The sequence below is a fragment of the Schistocerca americana genome, chromosome 11 (genome assembly GCF_021461395.2).
Source record: "Schistocerca americana isolate TAMUIC-IGC-003095 chromosome 11, iqSchAmer2.1, whole genome shotgun sequence".
Taxonomy (NCBI): domain Eukaryota; kingdom Metazoa; phylum Arthropoda; class Insecta; order Orthoptera; family Acrididae; genus Schistocerca; species Schistocerca americana.
In genome coordinates this window covers 19,285,553-19,307,926 of record NC_060129.1, presented here as the reverse complement: position 1 = coordinate 19,307,926, position 22,374 = coordinate 19,285,553, and the positions used below count along the sequence as shown (strand labels likewise).

The following is a 22,374-nucleotide window of genomic DNA, read 5'->3' as shown; positions in this document are numbered from 1 at the left end:
GAGTTAGATTAAGAAATGAGACACTTAAAGTAGTAAAGGAGTTTTGCTATTTGGGGAGCAAAATAACTGATGATGGTCGGAGTAGAGAGGATATAAAATGTAGACTGGCAATGGCAAGGAAAGCGTTTCTGAAGAAGAGAAATTTGTTAACATCGAATATAGATTTAAGTGTGAGGAAGTCATTTCTGAAAGTATTTGTATGGAGTGTAGCCATGTATGGAAGTGAAACATGGATGATAAATAGCTTGGACAAGAGGAGAATAGAAGCTTTCGAAATGTGGTGCTACAGAAGAATGCTGAAGATTAGATGGGTAGATCACATAACTAATGGGGAGGTATTGAACAGGATTGGGGAGAAGAGAAGTTTGTGGCACAACTTGACAAGAAGAAGGGACCGGTTGGTAGGACATGTTCTGATGCATCAAGGGATCACAAATTTAGCAGTGGAGGGCAGCGTGGAGGGTAAAAATCGTAGAGGGAGACCAAGAGGTGAATACACTAAACAGATTCAGAAGGATGTAGGTAGCAGTAAGTACTGGGAGATGAAGAAGCTTGCACAGGATAGAGTAGCATGGAGAGCTGCATCGAACCAGTCACAGGACTGAAGACCACAACAACAACAACAACAACATTGTAAAATACGCGAAGCTATCAATTGATGAGAAAGTGACGACAAGCGTAAGTGAAGCCTCTGTTGTATATTGATTTATTTTGATGATAGGTGTCGGTATATGTAGTGGTAATGGTAGTATGGACCAAAACAAGAAAAACATGTCCAGTAAACATGTGCCCTAAAATGCATACCTTAACAGCTTCTGAACTGCTACCCCTGAAGAAACGTTATTACCGGCCAGTGTTCAACAGAAGATCCCAAAGAGGATGGAAATAGATAATCGCTTTAGACTACAATGTGAGTTCTGAGGAAAACAGCACACCACTTCTGAGCTGTGGTTGCCTGGCTGACGTATCTGAAGATTCCGGTGAAGATATCAAGAGAAGATACTGACAGGGTACGACACCATAAATTGATGACGCTACCCAACTAGCGTATCAAACAGATTTTCAAGGAATAGTGTCAATAGGCAATCACAACATAATACAATCTACCTTCTTAGTTGTGGAATCAGTAGAAACGATTAGCGGTGTTAAAATATATTGATGTACAGTTGTAATCTCTCACGATCAATATCGTAAATCAATCCACAATATATAAGAAAACTTTGGAGTACACTACAGAGAATCTTTAGAGATGGATTCTCTACACTAATGTGTGTTAGTTGGGCCTATACTTTGGTAACAACAACTTCGTTCAGTAATATAACACCACAGTTTTATTTAGGCCGTTAGTGTCGAAAAGTGTAGGCAACCTGTACGCGTACGTTATATGCAACAAAATTAATCTGACACCGACTCATTGGATCAATAGTTTTTTTCTCTTTTCAGAATACGTCCAGCGCCACCTCAATTCAGCACCCAAATAAAAACTCATAATGTTGTAATTCCAAGTCGGCAAATCACAAATCACAAATGTACCCATTTGTTGGCGGTTGTGACTACTAACCCCTGTGGAGAGTGTAAACGATTGTGTGATTAAATCCTGGCCATTTCACCTGAGGAATTTATGCTATTGTAATAGTTGTTCTTCCCATTTCATACTGAAATAAGCAATTGCGAGTTTAATTACTGTGAGCACTTACGCTGATGACATTACTATTTGATAGTATGTAAAGTGAACAATTGCCAGACAAACTAAAAAAAAAGTTCTTATTCTACATTTAAAAAGGGTTAGTAACCGCAAATGTCCAACGCCTGAAGAGGTTGAGTCTTGTACATTATTTCATGCAGGGACAAAAGTGGCGGTGGAGCTTACTCATTTGTTTTTCTTTATTTTTGATTTATTATTCAATACTGAAAGTAGGGACTTTTTTTTTCAAATCTTTTCCAGCAAAATATTATATAACAACTGAAATTGTTGAAACATAAAAGACTGAAATATTGTGTAACGTTCCTCAAGGACAATAAGTTAATGTTCATCGTTAAATTAAAATCAAAATTCCACTGGTGTCCGAACTCATTGTGTAGTTAGTTAATACTACTTATATTCTTGTGTCAATGTCTCTGATCATTTTAAATGCAGAAATAATAATACAAATACTTCTGAAGAGAAATATTTAGTAACGTTTTTCTCTAAAGTGAAAAGCATAAGATTGAATTTTGACAGTTACGATATAAAGTTTAAACTGTCAGAGAGGTTACCTGCCTCTGGTAGAAAAGATATATTTTATCACATCCAAACAGTACGCAAACAGCAGTCATTTGTCTATCAGATCAGCTGAACGCAAATAGTCGTTTTTGTGTCGTTAATTTTCTTTAACGTTGTTTTATCAATCTGATGGAAATAACGATTTCTTTTATCATCTAAAGAAATACCTTTTTATATTAATCCTCTTCAAATACAGGGCACAGGCATAGGATTCTTTTATCGTAAGCAAACATGACTTACAGATTGCAATACTCGGGTACGTAATATTTTGTGCGTCTCTGCACTGAGAGTCCCACTAGTATCTCTATTGGCATTTATTTGGGCGGAAGCTATAAGTAGGGCAGTAATTTGTGAATTTGTGATTTGCCGACTTGGAATTACAACGTTGTGGTGTTATATTACTGAACGAAGTTGTTACCAAAGTATAGGCCCAACGAGCATACATTAGTGTAGAGAATCCATCTCTAAAGATTCTCTGTAGTGTACTCAGAAGTTTTCTTATATATTGTGGATTAATTTACGATATTGATCGTGAGAGATTACAACTGTACATCAATATATTTTAACACCGCTAATCGTTTCTACTGATTCCACAACTAAGAAGGTAGATTGTATTATGTTGTGATTGCCTATTGACACTATTCCTTGAAAATCTGTTTGATACGCTAGTCGGGTGGTGTCGTCAATTTATGGTGTTATACCCTGTCAGTATCTTCTCTTGATATCTTCACCGGAATCTTCAGATACGTCAGCCAGGCAACCACAGCTCAGAAGTGGTGTGCTGTTTTCCTCAGAACTGATGTTGTACTTTGAAGTGATTATCTATTGCCATCCTCTTTGGGATCTTCTGTTGAACACTGGCCGGTAATAACGTTTCTTCAGAGGTAGCAGTTCAGAAGCTGTTAAGGTATGCATTTTAGAGCACATGTTTACTGGACATGTTTTTCTTGTTTTGATCCGTACTACCACTTGCCAAAATATGGGAAGCAAAGAGCTTGCAGTAGAAGAGATTTATTTCACAATATTGAAAACCAAGAATACCTCATAGCTCTTAAGGTATGCGTTTTAGAACCCATGTTTACTTGACACTTGTGCTCCTATTATCGTGTACTTTCAGCTCGGTAGGATTGCTCCATCCTTTTTTAATACACCCTGTATACACACACACACACACAAACGGTGATTCTCATTCCGGAAAACGGAAGGTGTCCCTGATCTTCTGTAGCTGTGTAGATACAGAGAGGACAGCAAAAGAAATTTTGTAACATCAAACTTAATGAAAGAAGAAATGTACATTCTTTTGCTAAAGGGTGAGATAGCGTGTCCGACACTTTCAGACTCTCCTTTCAAGTTAAGCTCGATTTATCTGCAGACGTCGGCTGTGTTGACGTTATCGCACTTTGGAGTAAGCGCTCGGAGAAAATGGTTCAAATGGCTCTGAGCACTATGGGACTTAACATCGATGGTCATCAGTCCCCTAGAACTCAGAACTACTTAAACCTAACTAACCTAAGGACAGCACACAACACCCAGCCATCACGAGGCAGAGAAAATCCCTGACCCCGCCGGGAATCGAACCCGGGAACCCGGGCGTGGGAAGCGAGAACGCTACCGCACGACCACGAGATGCGGGCAGCGCTCGGAGAGATAAGCTGGTTACCAAGTGACCCTTATCGCAATTTAACAATTGTGAAGTCGGCTGACAGATGTACCGCGCTGTGTGCTCTGGGGAGAGTTAAGTTTTTCAAACAGTGATTCCCGTTAGCGAAACTGCTAAGAAAATACGGTAGCTCCCATCAGAGTGATTCTTATCAACACAATAATAGCAACTACAAATAAGAGAAGGAAGTCGGCAGTTACGTTTGGGGTAAACATCTCGAGCCATTAATATCACGAATTGCTATAAAATATCACGAATTTCTATAAAATTACCACTACAGGGAGCGAGTGGACTCGTATTTGACATTCTCTTTTCTACTGGTTCGTGATAATTTCGAGGAGCAAACTGTCTTTCTTTGCCCTGAATCGACAACAGATTACCTTTCTTCGAAAATCATTCACCAGATGTAGTGATGCAGCAATAAATTTACAACTGCTGCAAGTTTAAATTTCGGTTTTGTGACCACAGCACAGAATAAACGTCAATAAGGTAATTTCGAGAACGAGTGTTACGTTTCTGATGCTTCAAGGCCGGTGTCGTACCCCATCCTCGAGGTGTCCACGAGAGTAGTTCTTCGACAAGATAGCGCGACACCCGGCCTGCCTCAGTACGGAAGGCACTGGGCTACTCCCCGGCTGGGGCACTCTCCGAGTCTCTCAGCCGCCGGACACTTTCGGTGACGGGCCGCCGACAGCCTGTCGCAGACGCTGCTGGCCGGCCGCTACCACCGGTGGGGTCTGCACGCGGTGGCTGACCGAGCTCACTCTGGTTCGGTGCCGGGCTGCGACAGAGCAGTTTCTGAACTATCGATTGCAGTGGCCAATATTCTGAAGGTCCAAAAAAAATTATACATACTATTTGTCTGTTTCACGTCAGACTATTCGCTCAAATGAAAGAGAACTGACTTACGACCATCAGCAGTACAACTCCACCTGTTCCGCAGACAATGGAAAACAAACTGTTTCAGCCCATTCGAATACAGATTGTGTACAAACTTATCACTCGAGAAGTACCAAATTTCGGTCAGACACAGAACTGGCGTCGAAATTTTAAAATTTCTGAAAGTGAGACATGTCAGCCGGCAACGACAGACAGGTTACGTAACCCCGGTCGGTCGGCGCGCTCTAGATCGGAGATAACCTGATAGGGGCCGCCACCTGACGGTCGCGCACGCGGCAACAGGTGGACAGAGTGACGTCACGCGGACTCTGCCCCCGCCGCCAGCCATATAAGCGGGGAGCGGGCTGTCCGCGCCGACACCGCTGCACCGGCGACCGACGGAGCGTTCTGCGTGCTGCGCTGACTTTGTGACGTCACTTCTCCCCGAGTCTGAGGTGAGTAGAGGCTGAGGCCCGCCTGCCGGCACAGTGGCTCCACGCTGCCAGCAGGCGCCGCACTGCTCGGACAGCCGGTAGCGCCTCCCCGCTCTGCCGAGTCTGTGCGCGGCAGCTCTGTAATTTGCAAAGGGACACAGGGTGGGGCCGTAGTACGGGCCACGCGGCCGCCACCGTCACAGTCGTCGTGGCCGTGTCTCCCCGATGCCCTGGGCCTTCGTGTTCTGCACCTGTAGCGTTACACGTCTTTCGTGTTCTAACCGGGAAAAAAATGGTTTTCCCGGAGCTGAAAGACGCCACTGTAATAAACTGTCGCAAATGTCGAGACGACATTGTGCAGTGTAGAGTTATCGACGTGAACAGTTCCTCCAAATGAAATGTGATTCGTATACTTTTCAATTCAAACACGTTGTTCCCTTCACTTGCAGATCAATTCACAGCCTTTGTCTCCAGGGAGGTAAGCTCAGACCAAGTTGCCAAAAAGCCTCTCAATGTTACACAGAGATCAGACTATTGCTGTGATGTTATTTACTGTGATTTGTGCAGACAGTGGAAACTGCTACGTAGGACAACTCACACGATACAACTGAGAAGAAAGTAGCAGCTAACTGGTAACAAAACTCAGTTTCTCAGTTTTTGCCTATGCTAACCAACGAGTGCTTCAGATGTTGAAGCACTGTGTGTTGGCGTAGCTATAATCCTAGATGGAAACATAAACCGTGAGTGTGTCGTATTAAGACAGAAAGTGCGACGCCTGTCTATCTCCTCACGTTGCCCCCTTTAAGCATGTAGTGCCTCGTCACATCAGCTGATATGCACGGGGTAGGAGCGTATTCCATTGTGTGAAAAGTGTGAGGTCATCCGCGTGAGTGCTAAAAGGAATTCCTTAAACTTCGGTTACACAATAAATCAGTCAAATCCAAGGTCGTAAATTCAACTAAATACCTAGGAATTACAATTACAAACAACTTAAATTGGAAGGAACACACAGAAAATGTTGTGGGGAACGCTAACCAAAGACTGTGTTTTATTGGCAGGACACTCAGAAAATGTAACAGATCTACTAAGGAGACTGACTACACTACACTTGTCCGTCCTCTTTTAGAATACTGCTGCGCGGTGTGGGGTCCTTACCAGATAGGACTGTCGGAGTATATCGAACATGTTCAAAGAAGGGCAGCACGTTTTGTATTATCGCGAAATACGGGAGAGAGTGTCACAGAAATGATACAGGATTTGGGCTGGACATCATTAAAAGAAAGGCGTTTGTCGTTGTGACGGAATGTTGTCACGAAATTCCAATCACCAGCTTTCTCTTCCGAATGCGGAAATATTTTGTTGAGATCGACCTACATAGGGAGAAACGATTACGACGAGAAAATAAGGGAAATCAGAGCTCATACGCTATACGAGATTGGAATAATAGAGAATTCTGAAGGACATTGAACCGACTGCCAGGCACTTGAATGTGATTTGCAGAGTATCCATGTAGATGTGGATGTAGAGAAGTTTTTGTGGCGAAAATATCTGGAACTCTGTAGAGTAGTCGATTAAATGTGAAGGTTTCGTGCAATGGGAGAGGCGTCTTCCTTTACAGTTCACTCATGTATACTCTGAGACATCCAGTGATGGATGTGTGTCACAGATAAGGAGGAAGAAAATCATCCTCAGTCTGGATTTAAATATAAATGATGTCACGTTACGAGTAAAAGAAGTTTGTTGGTTTACCAATTTTTACCACGACACAAATGAATAATCTTTGGACTTGGAATGATAAAATTTTTAGCAGATGAAAGCAGTTTCGAAGGGACTCCTGAAGCGTGTGTGTCACGCAACCCCAGTAACGAGTTTTCTGGACTGGTAGCTTTACTCGTTTCGTGGCAAATGAACGGGGGAGGAACATGTGGTAGTTCCGAGGCTGTATAACATTGCTACAGCTTCATTATTGTTTTTCACTTCGTTATGTCATAGAGGTATGAAATTATATTCTCTAGCGAATTATGGCAGTCTGTGTTGAGTGCAGAGATTTGGGCATTACTGTGGAAAAGGAAAAAAAGTACTCACAGTGCTTGTGTGTGTGTGTGTGTGTGTGTGTGTGTGTGTGTGTGTGTGTGTGTGTGTGCGTGTGTGTGTGTGTGTAAAGTCATAACAGAAATAGACACGAATATAAAACAGGAAATATGTTTATGGCTCTTGAGCAAGTACAGTTGTAATGCACTGGTCATTCTAGCAGTATGGCACATTTTGACACTGTGCAGTGACCTATTTTCGTCTTGAACTCTGTGATAGCCGCTTCGAATAAGCGAATACGCGCTACTTCACACCGGTCACTGGTGAATGCTCAGAACAGACAGCAGTGAGTGATGTAGGGAGTGTGACTTGTCAAGTGGGAGAGAGTCTGCAGAGGACACCGTACAGGCTGTGAAAGATGATGAGTACATATGTGGAGGAAGTAGGATCGCCCACCCCTGTAGCGTGACGTATAGCGCGCTCGCTTGGCGGCAGGCAGGTGAAGTGGAAATTCCGCGCAGCGGATTACCGACCGTGGGTGGTGCAGCCGCCCGCCTCAGTGAGGTTTTCAGGCGGTTTCCCACACTCGTTTACGCTAATGCTGGGTCGGTTCACGATTTCCACTGCACAAAATGCGGTACAGAAGCAGCGAGAGTGCGAACACACACACAGAACAAAGTGTACACAGTCAATAGACAGGATCCACAAGTGTCTCTCCTCCATTAGGTAACTGACGATTGTAGTGAGATTAACTGTAAGAAGAAGAAGAAGAAGAAGAAAAAGAAGAAGAGGAGGAGGAGGAGGTGTTGAGAAATAATGATCGCTAGTATTGATGTAGCATGAGGGGAAAAGCGTAACCACAAGATGTGTGGCTCACAATATAGGACAGTGAGGCTCTTAAGTCGCAGACAGTCAGTGTTAAATACATTAGTGACAACGTATAACTTACCGAGATTTGATCTGTGATGTTAGTAAGGGGAATAGTGAGACATGAGTTGCTTAGTTTACTGTATGAGAGTATGGGTCGACATTGTGACTCGATCGAATTTGAGTGGGGAAGAGGAAGAACTCGTGGTGTTAAGGTAACTGCAATAAATAATGGGCAGCTATTTGTCCCCTGGTTTAGGTGAATTGTGTCAGTATCTAAAGTAGAGGTTATAAACACCGAATTTGAAATGCAATTAAATATTTGGTCTCCTAGAATCAGAAAGTGTAACTGAGAAATAAGATAAATGAAAACGATGCTGTTACGAATACCATCATTTACATTGTGAGTGTGTGACATCAGTTACAAAACGATAGCTCATGTCTCAGCCAACTGACAGACACATTCTCTGTGAGCCGCTGCACAGCTGACCAATTCTCGGTTAGGTGTCGTCTTGTCGGAATGCGTCCGAAAGGTCGGGAAGGATTCGCAGTCCGAGTCCGACAGTTACCCCGTGGCAGTGTTCGCCGTTAAGTCACCCCCGACTTTAGTAGCAGAAGTTCGGTGCACTGTGCGAGGGAGCTGCTATGAGACGTGTGCAACTAGCTGCTAGCTGCGGAAGAATGCAGATTTCTGGAGTCAAATACAATTCTTTTCGTAAATAACTGGAGAGACTGGGACGGTTACTGTCTCCATTTCTGCAGAAAGAAGTTAGGCAAATGAGGCCTGCAAGGCTCCTGAGGGCGCGTCCAAAATCAGGGTGCTGCGGCGAGACGGTAAGTCCGGAAAGCTGTGTTGTCGGAGATGTGCAGCTCGTCACGTGTGGCGCGAGTAGGCTCGTGCGCCGTACGAGTGTGGAGGGTGCCGTGTAAGGTGGGCTCGGTGGCGCCGTGTTTCAGGACCTTCCGCCATGTCGGCAGCTGCTGAGGTTCAGAGGACGGCGGCCGTGGACCTGGGCGCCCTGCTGGACGCGGGCGACGGCGCGGTCGTCACGCTGGTGGCGGGAGAGACGCGGCTGGCGGCGCACCGCGCGGTCCTGGCCGCCAGGAGCCCCGTGTTCCGAGCCATGTTCCAGCACGACACGCTGGAGGCCAACTGCGGCGAGGTCAGAATCGCGGACGTGGGGGGCCCGGTGATGAGGCAGCTATTGTCTTACGTGTACACCCTGCAGGCCCCCAGCTGACCGACACGGCCCCGGAGCTGTTGACGGCAGCCGACAAATACGGCCTGTCAGCCCTGAAGGCCGCCTGCGAACAGCAGGTGGCGGCGCAGCTGGAGGTGGAGACGGCGGCGGCTGCAGCTGTGCTGGCGGTGAGGCACTCGTGCCCCAGCCTAACTGCGGCCGCCATCCACTTCATAAGGTCTCAAACACACAAAGTAATGGCGACGCAGGGCTGGGCAGACGCCGTGCTGCAGTACCCGAAAGACATCGTCGAAGTCAGTCGGCTGCTCAGTGAGCCACCAGCAGAACCCAGGTGAGCACGGGGCAGGATGTTGTTCTGTGTCTACCAGTAACATACGTGTGTGTGTGCGTGTGTGTGAGTATTTCTGAGACTAAAATATTTGTCAGCTGCTCGGTGAGCCACCAGCAGAACCCAGGTGAGCACGGGGCAAGACGTTATTCTGTGTCTACCAGTAACGTACGTGTGTGTGTGTGTGTGTGTGTGTGTGTGTGTGTGTGTGTGCGTGTGTGTGAATTTCTGAGACTAAAATATTTGTCAGCGTCTCACATCTGATGTATCAGTGCTGTACAGTACCCGTGCACGGAATGCCATTCGCTGACAGCTCACGATGGCGTAATTGTCTTGTCACGACTGGTTTATTAAAGCTCCACGTTGAACTCTTTTTGTCAGCAGTTACGTCAAGTAAAGAAATCAGAGACGCCCAGTGTAACATCTCAGATACTTCCATTCTCTCCTGCTCCAGTTTCCCCACAGTCCCATGTTCACTACCATACAGTGCTGTGCTCAAACGGACATTCTCGCAAATTTCTTCCTCACATTAACGCCCATGTTTGAGACTAGTAGACTTCTCTCGGCCAGAAATGCCATTCTTACCTGTGCAACTCTGCTTTTGATGTTGTCCTTCCTCCATCTGTTATTTTGCTGCCTAGTAAGCAGAACTCGTTAACTTCAATTACTTTGTGACCATCAACCCTGATGATAAGTTTCTCGCTGTTCTCATTTCTGCTACTTCCCATTACTTTCGTTTTTATTCAATTTCAGCTCAAACCATATTCCACATTCATTAGCTTCTTCATTCCATTCCCTGTAATTCTTCCCCACTTTCATTGAGGAAAGCAATCTCATCAGCAGTTCTTATCATTAATGTCGTTTCATCCTGATTACTTCTTCGATGTGTAGACTAAACAGTACGAGAGAAAGACTACATCCCTCTTTTACACACATTCTAATCCGAGAACTTCGTTATTCGTTTCCCAGTCTTACTGTTCCCTCTTCGTTGTTGTAAATATTGCATCTCTCCTGTCTTTCCCAAAGCTTAGCCCTAATTTTCTCAGAGTTTCGTACATCTTGCTCAATTTCACACTGTCGAATGCTTTTTCCAAGTCGGCAAATCCTATGAACGTGGCTTGATTTTTCTTCAGTTGTGCTTCCATTATCAACACCGTATCAAAATTGTCCCTCTGATGCCTTTAACTTTCCTGAACCGACATCTAACAGAACGTCAATATTCTGTTCCAGTCTTATGTACCGGGTGGTCAAAAAGTCAGTATAAATTTGAAAACTTAATAAACCACGGAATAATGTAGATAGAGAGGTAAAAATTGACACCCATGCTTGGAATGACCTGCGGTTTTATTAGAACAAAAAAGAAAGACGCTTGAAAGATCACTTGCGCATGTCGTTCGGTGATGATCATGTGCTCAGCCACCACTTTCGTCATGCTTAGCCTTCCAGGTCCCCAGACCTCAGACAAATCTCTGCCCTCCAGTCACGTCTGTAATCGTCTCTGGCGCCGCCGGAGGCCGTCCAGTGGAATGCACCAGTTTGCTCCTACTGGGATACGCCAGATTACGTTGCCTATGAATCTGTTTGAGTCTGAAGCATCTTGTACAATGTCAGTACTGATGTGACGCTTAGATCCCACTCCTATTCGTTACTCTCTGTCTCTCAGATACGTATGCTTCATACAAGGCTGTCTCCTTTATTTTTCAAATTTTTTGGAATGTGTATGCAATACTCTACAGATTACTTGACAAGCTGTAAACATTGCCTGTGAGGCAATGTTGCCTGTACTGCCTGACCCACTTTTTCTTGTAACAGCAGCCTGTAGTGTAATCTTCTCAATGTCAGTCTCTCTTGTCCAGTTTAAAACGGAAGATAATGTTTGAGTCAGAAACACACAACCCTTGCTGTCTTTTCAAGAAATCGAATTATAGAGACATTACATGCCTGTATGATTTTGTCTGCTTTACTGAAAAGCAAATTTTGAAACTACTCATTGTAACGTTTGCAGTATAGCTGTTGTAGTTCCTGGCCATCGCCTTTTTCATTCTGTCAAGCCTGAAACGTATTGCATGGTAGTTATCCACTGTTCATCAAAATATCAGCCTATCAAACAACTCCTGTACGTAAGTTGGTACCCCGAGTTACCAGATTATATCTTCTCCATCTCCTCCCCCCCCCCCCCCTTTCTCTCTCTCTCGCTCTCTCTCTGTCTTCAGTGACATCATTGAGCCTCCATACATTGGGTTTCAACCAACCCCACAAGCCAGCCGACTTGAACTGCTCGCCAGGTTGTGCCCGGCAGGTGTTGTGTGACTGAGGCAGAGCTGCTGGCCCCTGCGGCCGGGCTCTCGTGTCCAGTTCGGTGTCTGCCGCCTCCAGCCGCGCCTCTTGTTTTCCAGCGCGCCGGCCGCCCCCGCCGCGCGGCCGCCCAGCGACAGCAGCCGGACCCCCGCCGCCGCCCCCGCCGCCACCGCCGCCCCCCGATCTCCACCGCCGCCGGACAGCGCCGCCGTCTCCCGCCTGCGGTGAGTGGCCGCTGCAAGTCCGCGACTTGTACCCTCACGCCAACACTCACTGCCGCGTCAACCAAACGTTATACTAACGAAGAAATCGAATTTCAAAGTTTTTAAAATTTTAGATGGCACCCAGGTTACAGTTATTAGGAAAAATTATTTCCTTGCTTAACGGTGTGTTTAGTGTAATTGCAACTTTCGATGGTCTTTATGCGTGTTACAAATTACTCGTGAAGGAAATGGGTGTGAAGCCAGGGTTTCAGTGCATCGGCATTCACGTAACCTAGAGGATGCATTAATGAATCGTTGCGTATACAGGTGTATGCACAGGCCCAAAAGAAAACATAATAACAGTGATAAAGTAAGAGTAAGCAGAATTAGAAGTAAGTGGGCTCAAAACCGGCTGTTAACAGCAGAGGATGTTGATATGGCTTGTTTCTTGCGTGTCCTCAAATATTATTCGAATTTGCTTGAGATGACTTTCGTGGATGGATACTTTCGTATTGTAGGGCATATTCTGAGGCCTCAAGTGATCACCAGTTCAGTAGTGGAGGGCACTGCGGAGGGTAAATATCGAAGAGGGAGACCAAGAGATGAGAACACTAAGCAGATTGAGGAGGATGTAGGTTGCAGTAGGGACTGGGATAGAGTAGCATGGAGAGCTGCATCAAACCAGTCTCTGGACTGAAGACCACAACAACACAACTTTCGTACGTAGCAGCCACTGATGATCTTAATGCAAATTAAAGCTCTGGTAGTAGCGTTTAGAAATGAAGAAATTCAGCAAACATCAGCCACAATGAAAGTTGAAGTCAGGGGTGAAGGCACGCTCAGGGGGGGTGGCGGCTGCGGTGCCCGTCGACGATAGGCGGGAGACGAGGTCAGCTGTGCTGTGGGCGTGGCAGGGTGGAGGCGTGTGCAGCACTGCACACCCCGCCCGTCTTAAACCACGCCCTGCAGCTGGTGGCATCTGCCGGGCGTCCCGAGCACAGCATCTCCAGTCAGCGCAGAGCAGTTTTTTCCTTAGCAACTTCCTAATATTCATCTCGCTTGTTCGAAATCAGCGACCGGTGTTAGTGGACATAACTAGTCGGCTTTCTGAAAAAATATGCCTTACAGCCAGCTGAAAGGTTTTACAAGATGGCTTCGTTGAGACTCCACTGACATAGCTGTTTTTGAACTTGAAGAAGGTGCTCGATGTACCAGAATAGTACCTCCACAGGACTAGGAGTAGCAACATTCTGACTATTCAGCACGCCATTTGAAACTGATCAGAGCAGAATGCAGCAAGACGCAATAGAATAGAGGAGTGTCCTAAGTTTCAAGTGCGAAAGTAGGTGCAAAATAAATGCTGTAACTTAAATATATGCACTGACTTTAGAAAACACATTGCTCCCCCTATACGGAGACTCACGGATTTCGTGGCTCGGTTACATATCGTGCTGAGCTTTAGACACGTACAGCGTGTGGATCTACTTGTCATCGAACCACCGGCCTCCTACTGTTACAATCCAGTTTCGTTATTCTATTAGTGAAGCGACGGTTGCATCGTTCTGTCCACCAGAACCGTCTGTGATAACTTCTCGGTGTTGCACCGCCCAGAACCCTACCAGGCTGCCTTAATGATTTGGGTTTTTCTCCTTATATTATAACGACGGTTTGTTTTCATACATTGACACGTTTCTCGGATATATAGCGATTGTCAGCTGCCTTTCATGGAAACACAGCCTGACTGTGTGCCACTCCCACCTGCATAGCTCCATAAATGAGAGAACTTCAGGTACATTAACTTCGTACACGGGAAACAGCCTCTTGACGCTCTGTACAGTATCACTGTGGGCAACTGGCAAAACAGCACCACGGAATAACAATACTGACTGCAGAGGAGTGAAATTCAGCTTACACACTAATAGTGAAAGCTACCCACAGCTACTGCTGGACTTTACACTACTATTACTGTCGAGGGTAAAACTAGTGAGAGTAATTAGGGACTCCACCGCAAACTGTGTCGTCCCAGTGGCAGGGCGTGGCCAGGATTTAACGCGGCGTGAGCGGCCACTTGCATTTTGTAGGCTGGTGGGCGGAGCTGTCAGGCCGTGCCCTGCCTGCCCCTCACTGGTGCTGCATCCAAGTTTCAATGACAAAGCGTTCAGGTTTGGAGTTGAGAATATTTGGTGCATCAGTGAAACAAGACAGCAAATCCAGTGAGCAACTGCAAACACTGTATTCCCCATTAACCGACACCACAGTTCTGAACCAATGTGGTACACTGCTGCTGGCCGCTGTTGTTTGACGTTCCAGTAAGTCTCTGGAGTTGGCTCGCTGCCCCACTGGGAGAAAGTGATGGTGCAACCAAGCCCTGACACCTTCACGGATCGGACTGCTCGCTGGACAGCATATATGCCGAGAGCCGATTTCTGTCGTTCTTGTGGCTGCAGTATCCCTACCTCTTAAGAATAATGATGTACAGGTCCTTTGCACACGAACGCATGTCCGAAGCAAGAGGCACAGTGACAACAACAGCTGTTAAAAAGATACAATCAACAACACAGGCAAGGAATCATCGTCTTCATCCTCCAGCAGCTGACAATGACTTTCAATCAGAGTATCCTCCCCTGCACGGTGATTGACGTGTTGTTGTGTACACAGTTCCGCGTAGTCAGCGCGTACGCAACTTTCCCACTAGAGCGCGCCCCGCTAAGCACAACAGCGCAGGCGCAGCGCTCGTCCGTCTCCGCACTACGAGATGGCACTGGCATTGAGACGGACGAAATTCTGCTTCCGCCGATCCGCGTATTAATGTGTAACGCAGCCAATGAGATTGCTGCTAACACAGAACCTCTTCTCCTCGCGGATCACACTCGCGCAGTGATACCTGAACGCGCGAGGTATTATAACCTCCGATTAGTCAGTCTGTATTAGTCTGCATCAGTCTCTACTCAAGCTTCAGTCTGCGCCTAATAATCGACTGTGATAACGCCGCTGCACTCGGTCGTAAAGTGAAGGCAGTCAGCCGCTGCGTTCTCTGTGCTGACAGACAATACCTGAAATCTGGTATTGTTGTCGTACTCACATCACTGTGGATGTCGTAATTTTCGAATCCGTAAGAATTTGCAAAATGGAATGTCCCGTGCCTTCAGCTTAAGGATGTTGATGAAATGTGGTTACATCAATATCTTCTCCAAAAAATATTGATGTATATCGGACATCATTTTCTGTCAGTATATCAATATGTCGATATCAAAACGGCAATATCGACTGTGATATTTTTATTTTATATTATATTTCCGATAAATATTTGAAGCTGTCTTATTTTCAAATTGTAGTGGGACATGATTCTTACCTTCAAGTGTGTAATAATCTTACTACTTTCTGAGTTTTCATCACGTCCAATCTTGCCCTTTGAGTGTGTGAATCAAGTATTTGTGGCAGAGAACAAAAACACCGATTGCACCGTGGCGTGGGAGGGAGGGGGGGATTGAATGGAATGACAAGATTTACGACGTCAACAAATAAAACACCAATTTCCTAAAAAAATAATTTTCAGCGGAACTAGTGTGCAATTTCTGCACATCGAAATTCTTGAAAAACAGTTGCTGAAAATGAAGAACAAAAATGTAAATGACAAGCCGTGGGCGCAGACGTGTGAGGGGAAATGCTGACGTAATCGGCGGGCAGCGCTGCCAGCGGAAAAAGCACGCTTTAACTTGGCCGCAGAATTTCGACGCTGCAGCTGGTAGGTGCCTGGCCTTTGCAGAAATGGAAAAGCAGGGAAGCGGGCATGAAGTGTTCCGGACAAACCCGCTGTGGTGACGAAACACCACGATGGACCCATCACATGCCTTTTTCTGTTTCAGTTTTCAGTTAAATTTTTGTGGTTTTGATTGGTGAGAACCAATACTATAACAAAGGATACTACTGTACCCTGCCACTGCAGAATAATACTGCAGCAAAAAAACATGAACGACAGAAAAGAAACGTAAATAAAACTTTAGTTGCGAAGGAAATGCGCCACATTCAACAACAAAACACAGTGCTCATACAAGCGTCTGCCAACAGCAAAGTATGTCGAAGGCTTTAGGAAGACTGTGCAGTGCTCGATAACAACAAATTGCTTCCGATGGGCGTGACGTGACGACTGTTTGAATTGGATTCGTGTGAACAGTTGCGGGCTGCCTCTCGCGCATGCGCAGTTGAGTGGCGTGGCGTGTGAGCAGTCCCAGCTCCCTGTTGTGGTTACAGAAGTGTGGCTGGGAGCCGCCGTCTTACGTCGCCGCCCTTGGGAAATGCGGTGGACCCGGGGCTGGTGCAGAGAGCAGCCCGAGCTGTGGTGGGCGGGTGGGTCGCCTCCACGTGGCCTGTGTGTACCTTCAGCGGTTTTACTGTCTCCTCCTCGTTTATTGCGCTCACGTTAAATTAAAGGAAAACGGATTTTTGTGACAGGGAGCTGTCAGATGAATTAAAATACGTTCGCTAAAGTATGTTACTAGTTTCAGATTCTATTTCCACCTTTCTGACAGGCGAGAAGTAATCGCTTTGCAGAAGAGTCAAGTTATTTTTCAAGGTTCTCTAAAGAGATTAAGCTTTTAATAATCTTTTCCGCTCAGGCAGTCAATTTATTTGAAACAAAGTGTTTAATTTCACACTATTGCCTAGTTTCAACTGTTCGCTGCGCATCAAGTGCACTTATGGCATTATGGCATAATAAAGAACCAAACATGATGTAATGCAGTACTGGTGCTGCAAGGAAATTAACATCGGAATCTCGACTTGGGAATTTGCACTTTAAGGCGAATTGTGCATTTGAGTGTGGTGCACGAAATCCCGATGCTCTTGTTTCTTTCGTGACATAATGTAAGATCTTTCAGAGCTTCACACGTACGAACATGAGGGCCTCCCGCGTCATCCCGTAGCTGCGCAAGCGCGGTGACTCCTTCCACCTGGCGCTCTCTGCTGACACGAACCTCATATTTCCAACAGGTCGCGGGAAAATACTGCGAATGGTGGTTTCAAAAACGTATAGCGTAAATTTCCTTTTACGCAAGATGAACTATGTGCGAGAATGTACGATGAATTTATTGAATCAAAGAGCGTTTGACTCTCATTTAAAAATCAACTCTTCGGTGACGAGCTATTTAGAGGAATTTAGAGTCGAGAAGATGAGACATTTGGGTCGTTACTAAAAGTTTTACAATCACGTTAGTGTGACGTGTATTAAAGTGTAAAACGCGCACAGATCATCAATATTGTATGTGCAGCCTTAGCTTCTCTTGCAGCTTATTAATCTTTGAGACCAATATTGTATGTGAACGCTGTGTATATTAATTGAAACCATGAGCTTTTATTATTTGTGTCTTGGCGCTACTTAAGAGTGATGTTGCTATTGGCTGACTACATCGCGTGTCCTGTGCTGTCATCACCTGCCGAGATCACGTGACATGAGCTATGGCTGGCTTACAAAAACTCTTCGCAATCTCGATTTCAATGCATTGGAAAGTAACATGCGGTGTTTGGTGGAATCCGAATGTATACCCCCATAATAGGAACATATGCACGACATCAAAGGTCTTGCAAAACGTTTTTTTTTTTTCCGCTGAATTTAGTTTCCTAAAGTGCCGAGAATTCTACGTCGGTACAACAATCAAAGAAGTGATGAGTTTTACAGTGGGGAGGAAGAGTATATTGTCGCTTAACACGGAAAAAGTGTATTTTGACCCGGGAGAAAGTCTATTTTTAACCGAGAAGCCGAGGGAAAATGCGTGAATTTTTTTTCCTTGTCCATGTACACGCCCTGTTAGGTTGTTGATGTACAGAACATGTAATAATAAGTCGATAGTTCTACAACTCTACAACCAGCAGTATATTTATAATGTGCAGCTATTTTTATACGCAGGAGTGTCGCGATATTTTGTCCACCGACACACATTTTTTTTTCAAGATGTCGAGAGTCGGTATCAACATTTTAGTAAATATCGATCTATTGGATGCCACATTATTAAAAATATTCTGGTGTAGCGCCGACTACCTTCCCGCAGCCGAAGTGTGTCAATTGCGGGCGTGCGGCCATCAGAGAAGACGGCGGCAGCCCTTGCAGGCGAGTCAGCCGAGTACAGGGGGCAGCCCGGCCGACGCTCGGCCCTCCCTGCAGCTCGCGTGCGCCACGCCGCAGCCGCCTGCGTCTGCAGACACGGCTTCCGTCGGCTCAGCCTAACATTCGACCTGGTCTCTGCTCGAAGGCACGCGGTTGCTTCCTGACGTTGAGACACCTGGTCTCAGGTCGCAATTACAAACTACTCGCAATTGTACGTAGACGGAATACACTTTATTTAAATACTTTGAGCACATACTGAAGTGTGTTGGACAGTCGCTGACGGACGGTAGGGGGCGTCGCTTGTGAGGGTCGCCTGCCCTGGCCGCCCTCTGCCCTGGACGCGGTACAGTGTGTCCGTCAAGTCGTGCGCCCTCTCCGCTCCGCAGTGCTGTCCCGGCGACCCAGTCTGGCCACACAGCCTGCCGCCGCTCACTCCCACCTCAGCGACTGCCCTGTCCAGAAAAACACGACATTACGGAGTAAATTGCACTAACACGGGAACAGGAATCATACGTCAGCGTTCCCGTATCTCTTAGAAGTATGAAAGCCAATATCTCTTCGTCTGAATGCGTGTCCGTCTACAACTTCATCCAGAACTGGCGCATACATTCCGTCCGATACGGTTTTTAAACAACACATAGTGCAGCTGTACTGGACAATTTAAGCCTTTCCTTCGATGTGGTCTGGCCTGTGTTGCGACCTAGGTTTTGTTAACAGACGAGGAAGTTGTATTTCTGTACTTAGATATCTGATTAGTTACCTATGTTTTCTTCCCCAGTGTCGGAAGGGATTGCTCCACACACAAGTAACCGTTAGAGGTGTGTTTCTCTGAAGCTCAAAGATCGGTTACCAGCAGGATGCTGAGGTGACAGGAGGTGACTCCTCGGAGTGAATTAGGAGAAAAAGTTAAAACAGCTGGTAATGAGATGCAGTGCACAAATTTTTTAACGGGAAGCGGCTGCAGATTTCGATAGTGGGATACTGGTATGTGTCTGTCATACGCTGGTTGATCTGTATCGTAGAGGGAAGATTTCTACATTTGTAACTCATGGCTAGGCAGAAGTGTATTGAGGGCTGCTGGAAGTTTCGCGTCTGTGATGGTTTCTTTCATTCGGTGTGTGTGTGTGTGTGTGTGTGTGTGTGTGTGTGTGTGTGTGTAGTAGTAGTAGTAGAGTGAGAGAGTGTCGATGTTCTGTGCAGGAGCCTCTCTCAACAGGAGAGAGGGAGGAGGCTGATAGAGGCGGCCAGGGAGGGCGCGGCGGAGCAGCTGCGCGAGTTACTGGCGGCGGGGGCGGACGTGGGGGCGAGGGAGGAGGGGTGGTGGGGCAGCCGGACCGCCCTGCACGTGGCAGCAGGCAGGGGTCACGTGGCGGCGGCCAGCTGCCTCGTCGGCGCCGGCGCGGAGGTCGACGCCAGGACCAGCTGGGGGCAGTGGACGCCCCTGCACTGGGCTGCATACAATGGCCACGCTGGTGTGGTGCGGCTGCTGGTCGCCGCCTCTGCTGACCCCAACGCCAGGTGTCGGTGGGGGCGGACGCCGCTGCACAGGGCGGCAGAGTGGGGCCACGCAGAAGCGGCGGCTGAGCTCCTCCTGGCGGGGGCGGACAGGGGGGCCCGGGATGAGGATGGCTGGACCCCCCTGGACGTCGCCAGGGAGAGGGGAAAGCAGGAGCTGGTGGATATGCTGACACAACGCTGACGTACGGCATTCAGGAAGCACAAGCAGTTACACCATATGCGTTGGTCTTTCAAATAAAGAATACAAAAAATCAATCCTTTGTTCATTTATTTGTACATACCATTTTGTGCTGCGTATGACAACTCTGGTAACACCGGGACAACGACGAGAGATACCTGTAAACTAACGTGAGGAGCCCTTCAGTGTGTAAAATACTTCACAATCAGTTTTTGCAAAAGCTGAGTAACAACTGATAAACACTGCACTATTACTAAGCACCACCTGTCTCTCTCAAGATAACGTCAGCACTCAATCTCTTTGAAGACACGAATGGCGCAATATTGTTGCTTGTCTACCACATCATGCAGCTCCACTAACGTTCGTTGTTCGGACCAGACCGCTACATTACCCCATTACTGGAAACTGTATGCTGCTAGCGTGCGTGGTGCTATGTTACACCAGCATAAACTGCACCATACTCAGATTACTGGCACACAAGTCGTCCAGTCAGAATGTGTCTTCAGTTGCGATCTCACGCCGAGTTCACTTATGTATCTGCAGTACGCAGATACTTGCCGCCTTTAATTGCAGCCTCACATTGGTAGCAAGAGTTACACCACATACCAGGCAACACTGCACACGGAACGAGTCACACATCAGGCAGATTCGTAGAGGTGACACTATGACGAAAAGTAAAATAAATAATATTCTCTACTTTGGCCCACTAATCGAGCAAGTGCTTCCAACTGCTGGTGAGATTCTAATGAGCGACTTGCTGTTACGTTAATTCAAATGTAGATCTGACTCTCGATGTAAATTACACACTTTCCCATACTGTCGCCATCTGTACATGAGCGTGTCGTTATTTCCTAACTTTCGTCACCTGAGTCTACGACGTTTAATAAAAATGACGGAACGAGCAGCGGGGATTTCAAAAACGAAACGCACTACGACAACTAACTTTTAAAACACGGTTCCTCTGACAGCAGTGCTGCACTGAAGCGAATACCTGGTGGTTACAGAGATGGAACAGATACATGTCCAGTGTGCACAGAGGGGGTTCTTATAAAGTGTCAAGCGATGTGAAAGACTCATAAAATGTTGACGTCGAAAGGGAACTGGCCGGATTGAGCGTGGGAGGTTGCTTTCCCTATCGACAGCAACTTATTTTTCCAGATTTCAGGTTTCAGTGTGACGCTGCAGCTAAGGGAACAGTGCAGAATAGAGCAGCAGTGGCGGCGGCGAGCGGGAAGGCGTTCTCCGCGCATGCGCCGGCAGCGGATTCGCCGCGCGGCGTGACGGTGAGTGGCTGGGGTGAGGGCTCGCGAGCCAGCCGTGGGGCCGCGACAGAGACTCGCGGCCGCCAGCCTCCAGTACTCGGCTGCGAGACGGACCTGCAACTTCCCCTCAGTCAGCATCGGCCGCCAGGGCCCACCTGTGGCGCAGCAGGCGGTCACGTGTGTAACCGCTACACGGCGAGACAAACAACTTACACCCACACATTCACACCAGGCTATGATCGGAAACAGAAAACACACTAAATTTTCTGAATATCGCCGTTCGAAAGAGAAACGCCACACATGGCTTCACAATAGTCGGGAAACCGACAGCCACGAAGCATCGCCGTTCACAAACCGCCGAATCACCCGGTGCCGCACAAGCTTCAGATTCTGACTGCACAGACTGAACAGAACATCCGTAAGCAAACACCATCACACAAAGCAGCTCCACACAATAAAACATATACCAGAGGAAAATAGTGGCAAGTCCCATATGATCCAGAAATTAAACCAACAAATTAGTAGAGAGAAAAGAAACTGGCGCACAAAGAGAGAGAGAGAGAGAGAGAGAGAGAGAGAGGCCGATAGTGTAACCAAAATTCAAATTCGTCGCCAAATACTCTCGAGAAGAGTTGAACGCTAACGGCTTTAGCAAACACAACGTGTGTTTGTGTGTGCAGTGCCCTCAGAACGCAAAAAGAATGTCGCAAAAAAATTGAGCAATAACATGTATACGCTAAATGTTTTGACGCCAAAATTACGTCGCTGAATAATCAAGAGGTGTGCAGTGCAGGACACCATACAGATAGTCCTGCTAAACTGCGTAATGTAAAAATCACGGTAAGAAGAAAAAAAAACTTTCTTTAGGCCTGTCTTTGTTAGATCAATTAAAACATAAAATATGTTCACTTTCTACAGCTTACAATAATCAGATGTCCACTGGGTATGGCACAGAGCTGCCTAAACATGTTTACGTAACAAGAAAAATTACTCTTTCTGCATAAAAGGGGAACCTGTTTTCAATAATGTATGTAGATATTCGCCATTTACTGTAAGAGTTATTTTCACAACTGCAATGTCGCCTTTGGGCTCTGAACAAGATTTCATCTCAGCACATGTCAGACTTCAAACTCCTGCGACACACACACACA

At 46.4% G+C, this 22,374-nt stretch overlaps 1 protein-coding gene across 1 annotated transcript; it reads left to right on the top strand.

The window, feature by feature from the left end:
• Nucleotides 1-9,102: 9,102 nt before the first annotated feature.
• Nucleotides 9,103-19,964, top strand: LOC124553949 (ankyrin repeat domain-containing protein 65-like). The gene is made up of 4 exons (XM_047127964.1): nt 9,103-9,297; nt 9,372-9,667; nt 12,061-12,084; nt 19,466-19,964. The coding sequence occupies exons 1-4, from the start codon at nt 9,103-9,105 to the stop codon at nt 19,962-19,964; spliced, it is 1,014 nt and encodes a 337-aa protein (XP_046983920.1).
• Nucleotides 19,965-22,374: the final 2,410 nt, after the last annotated feature.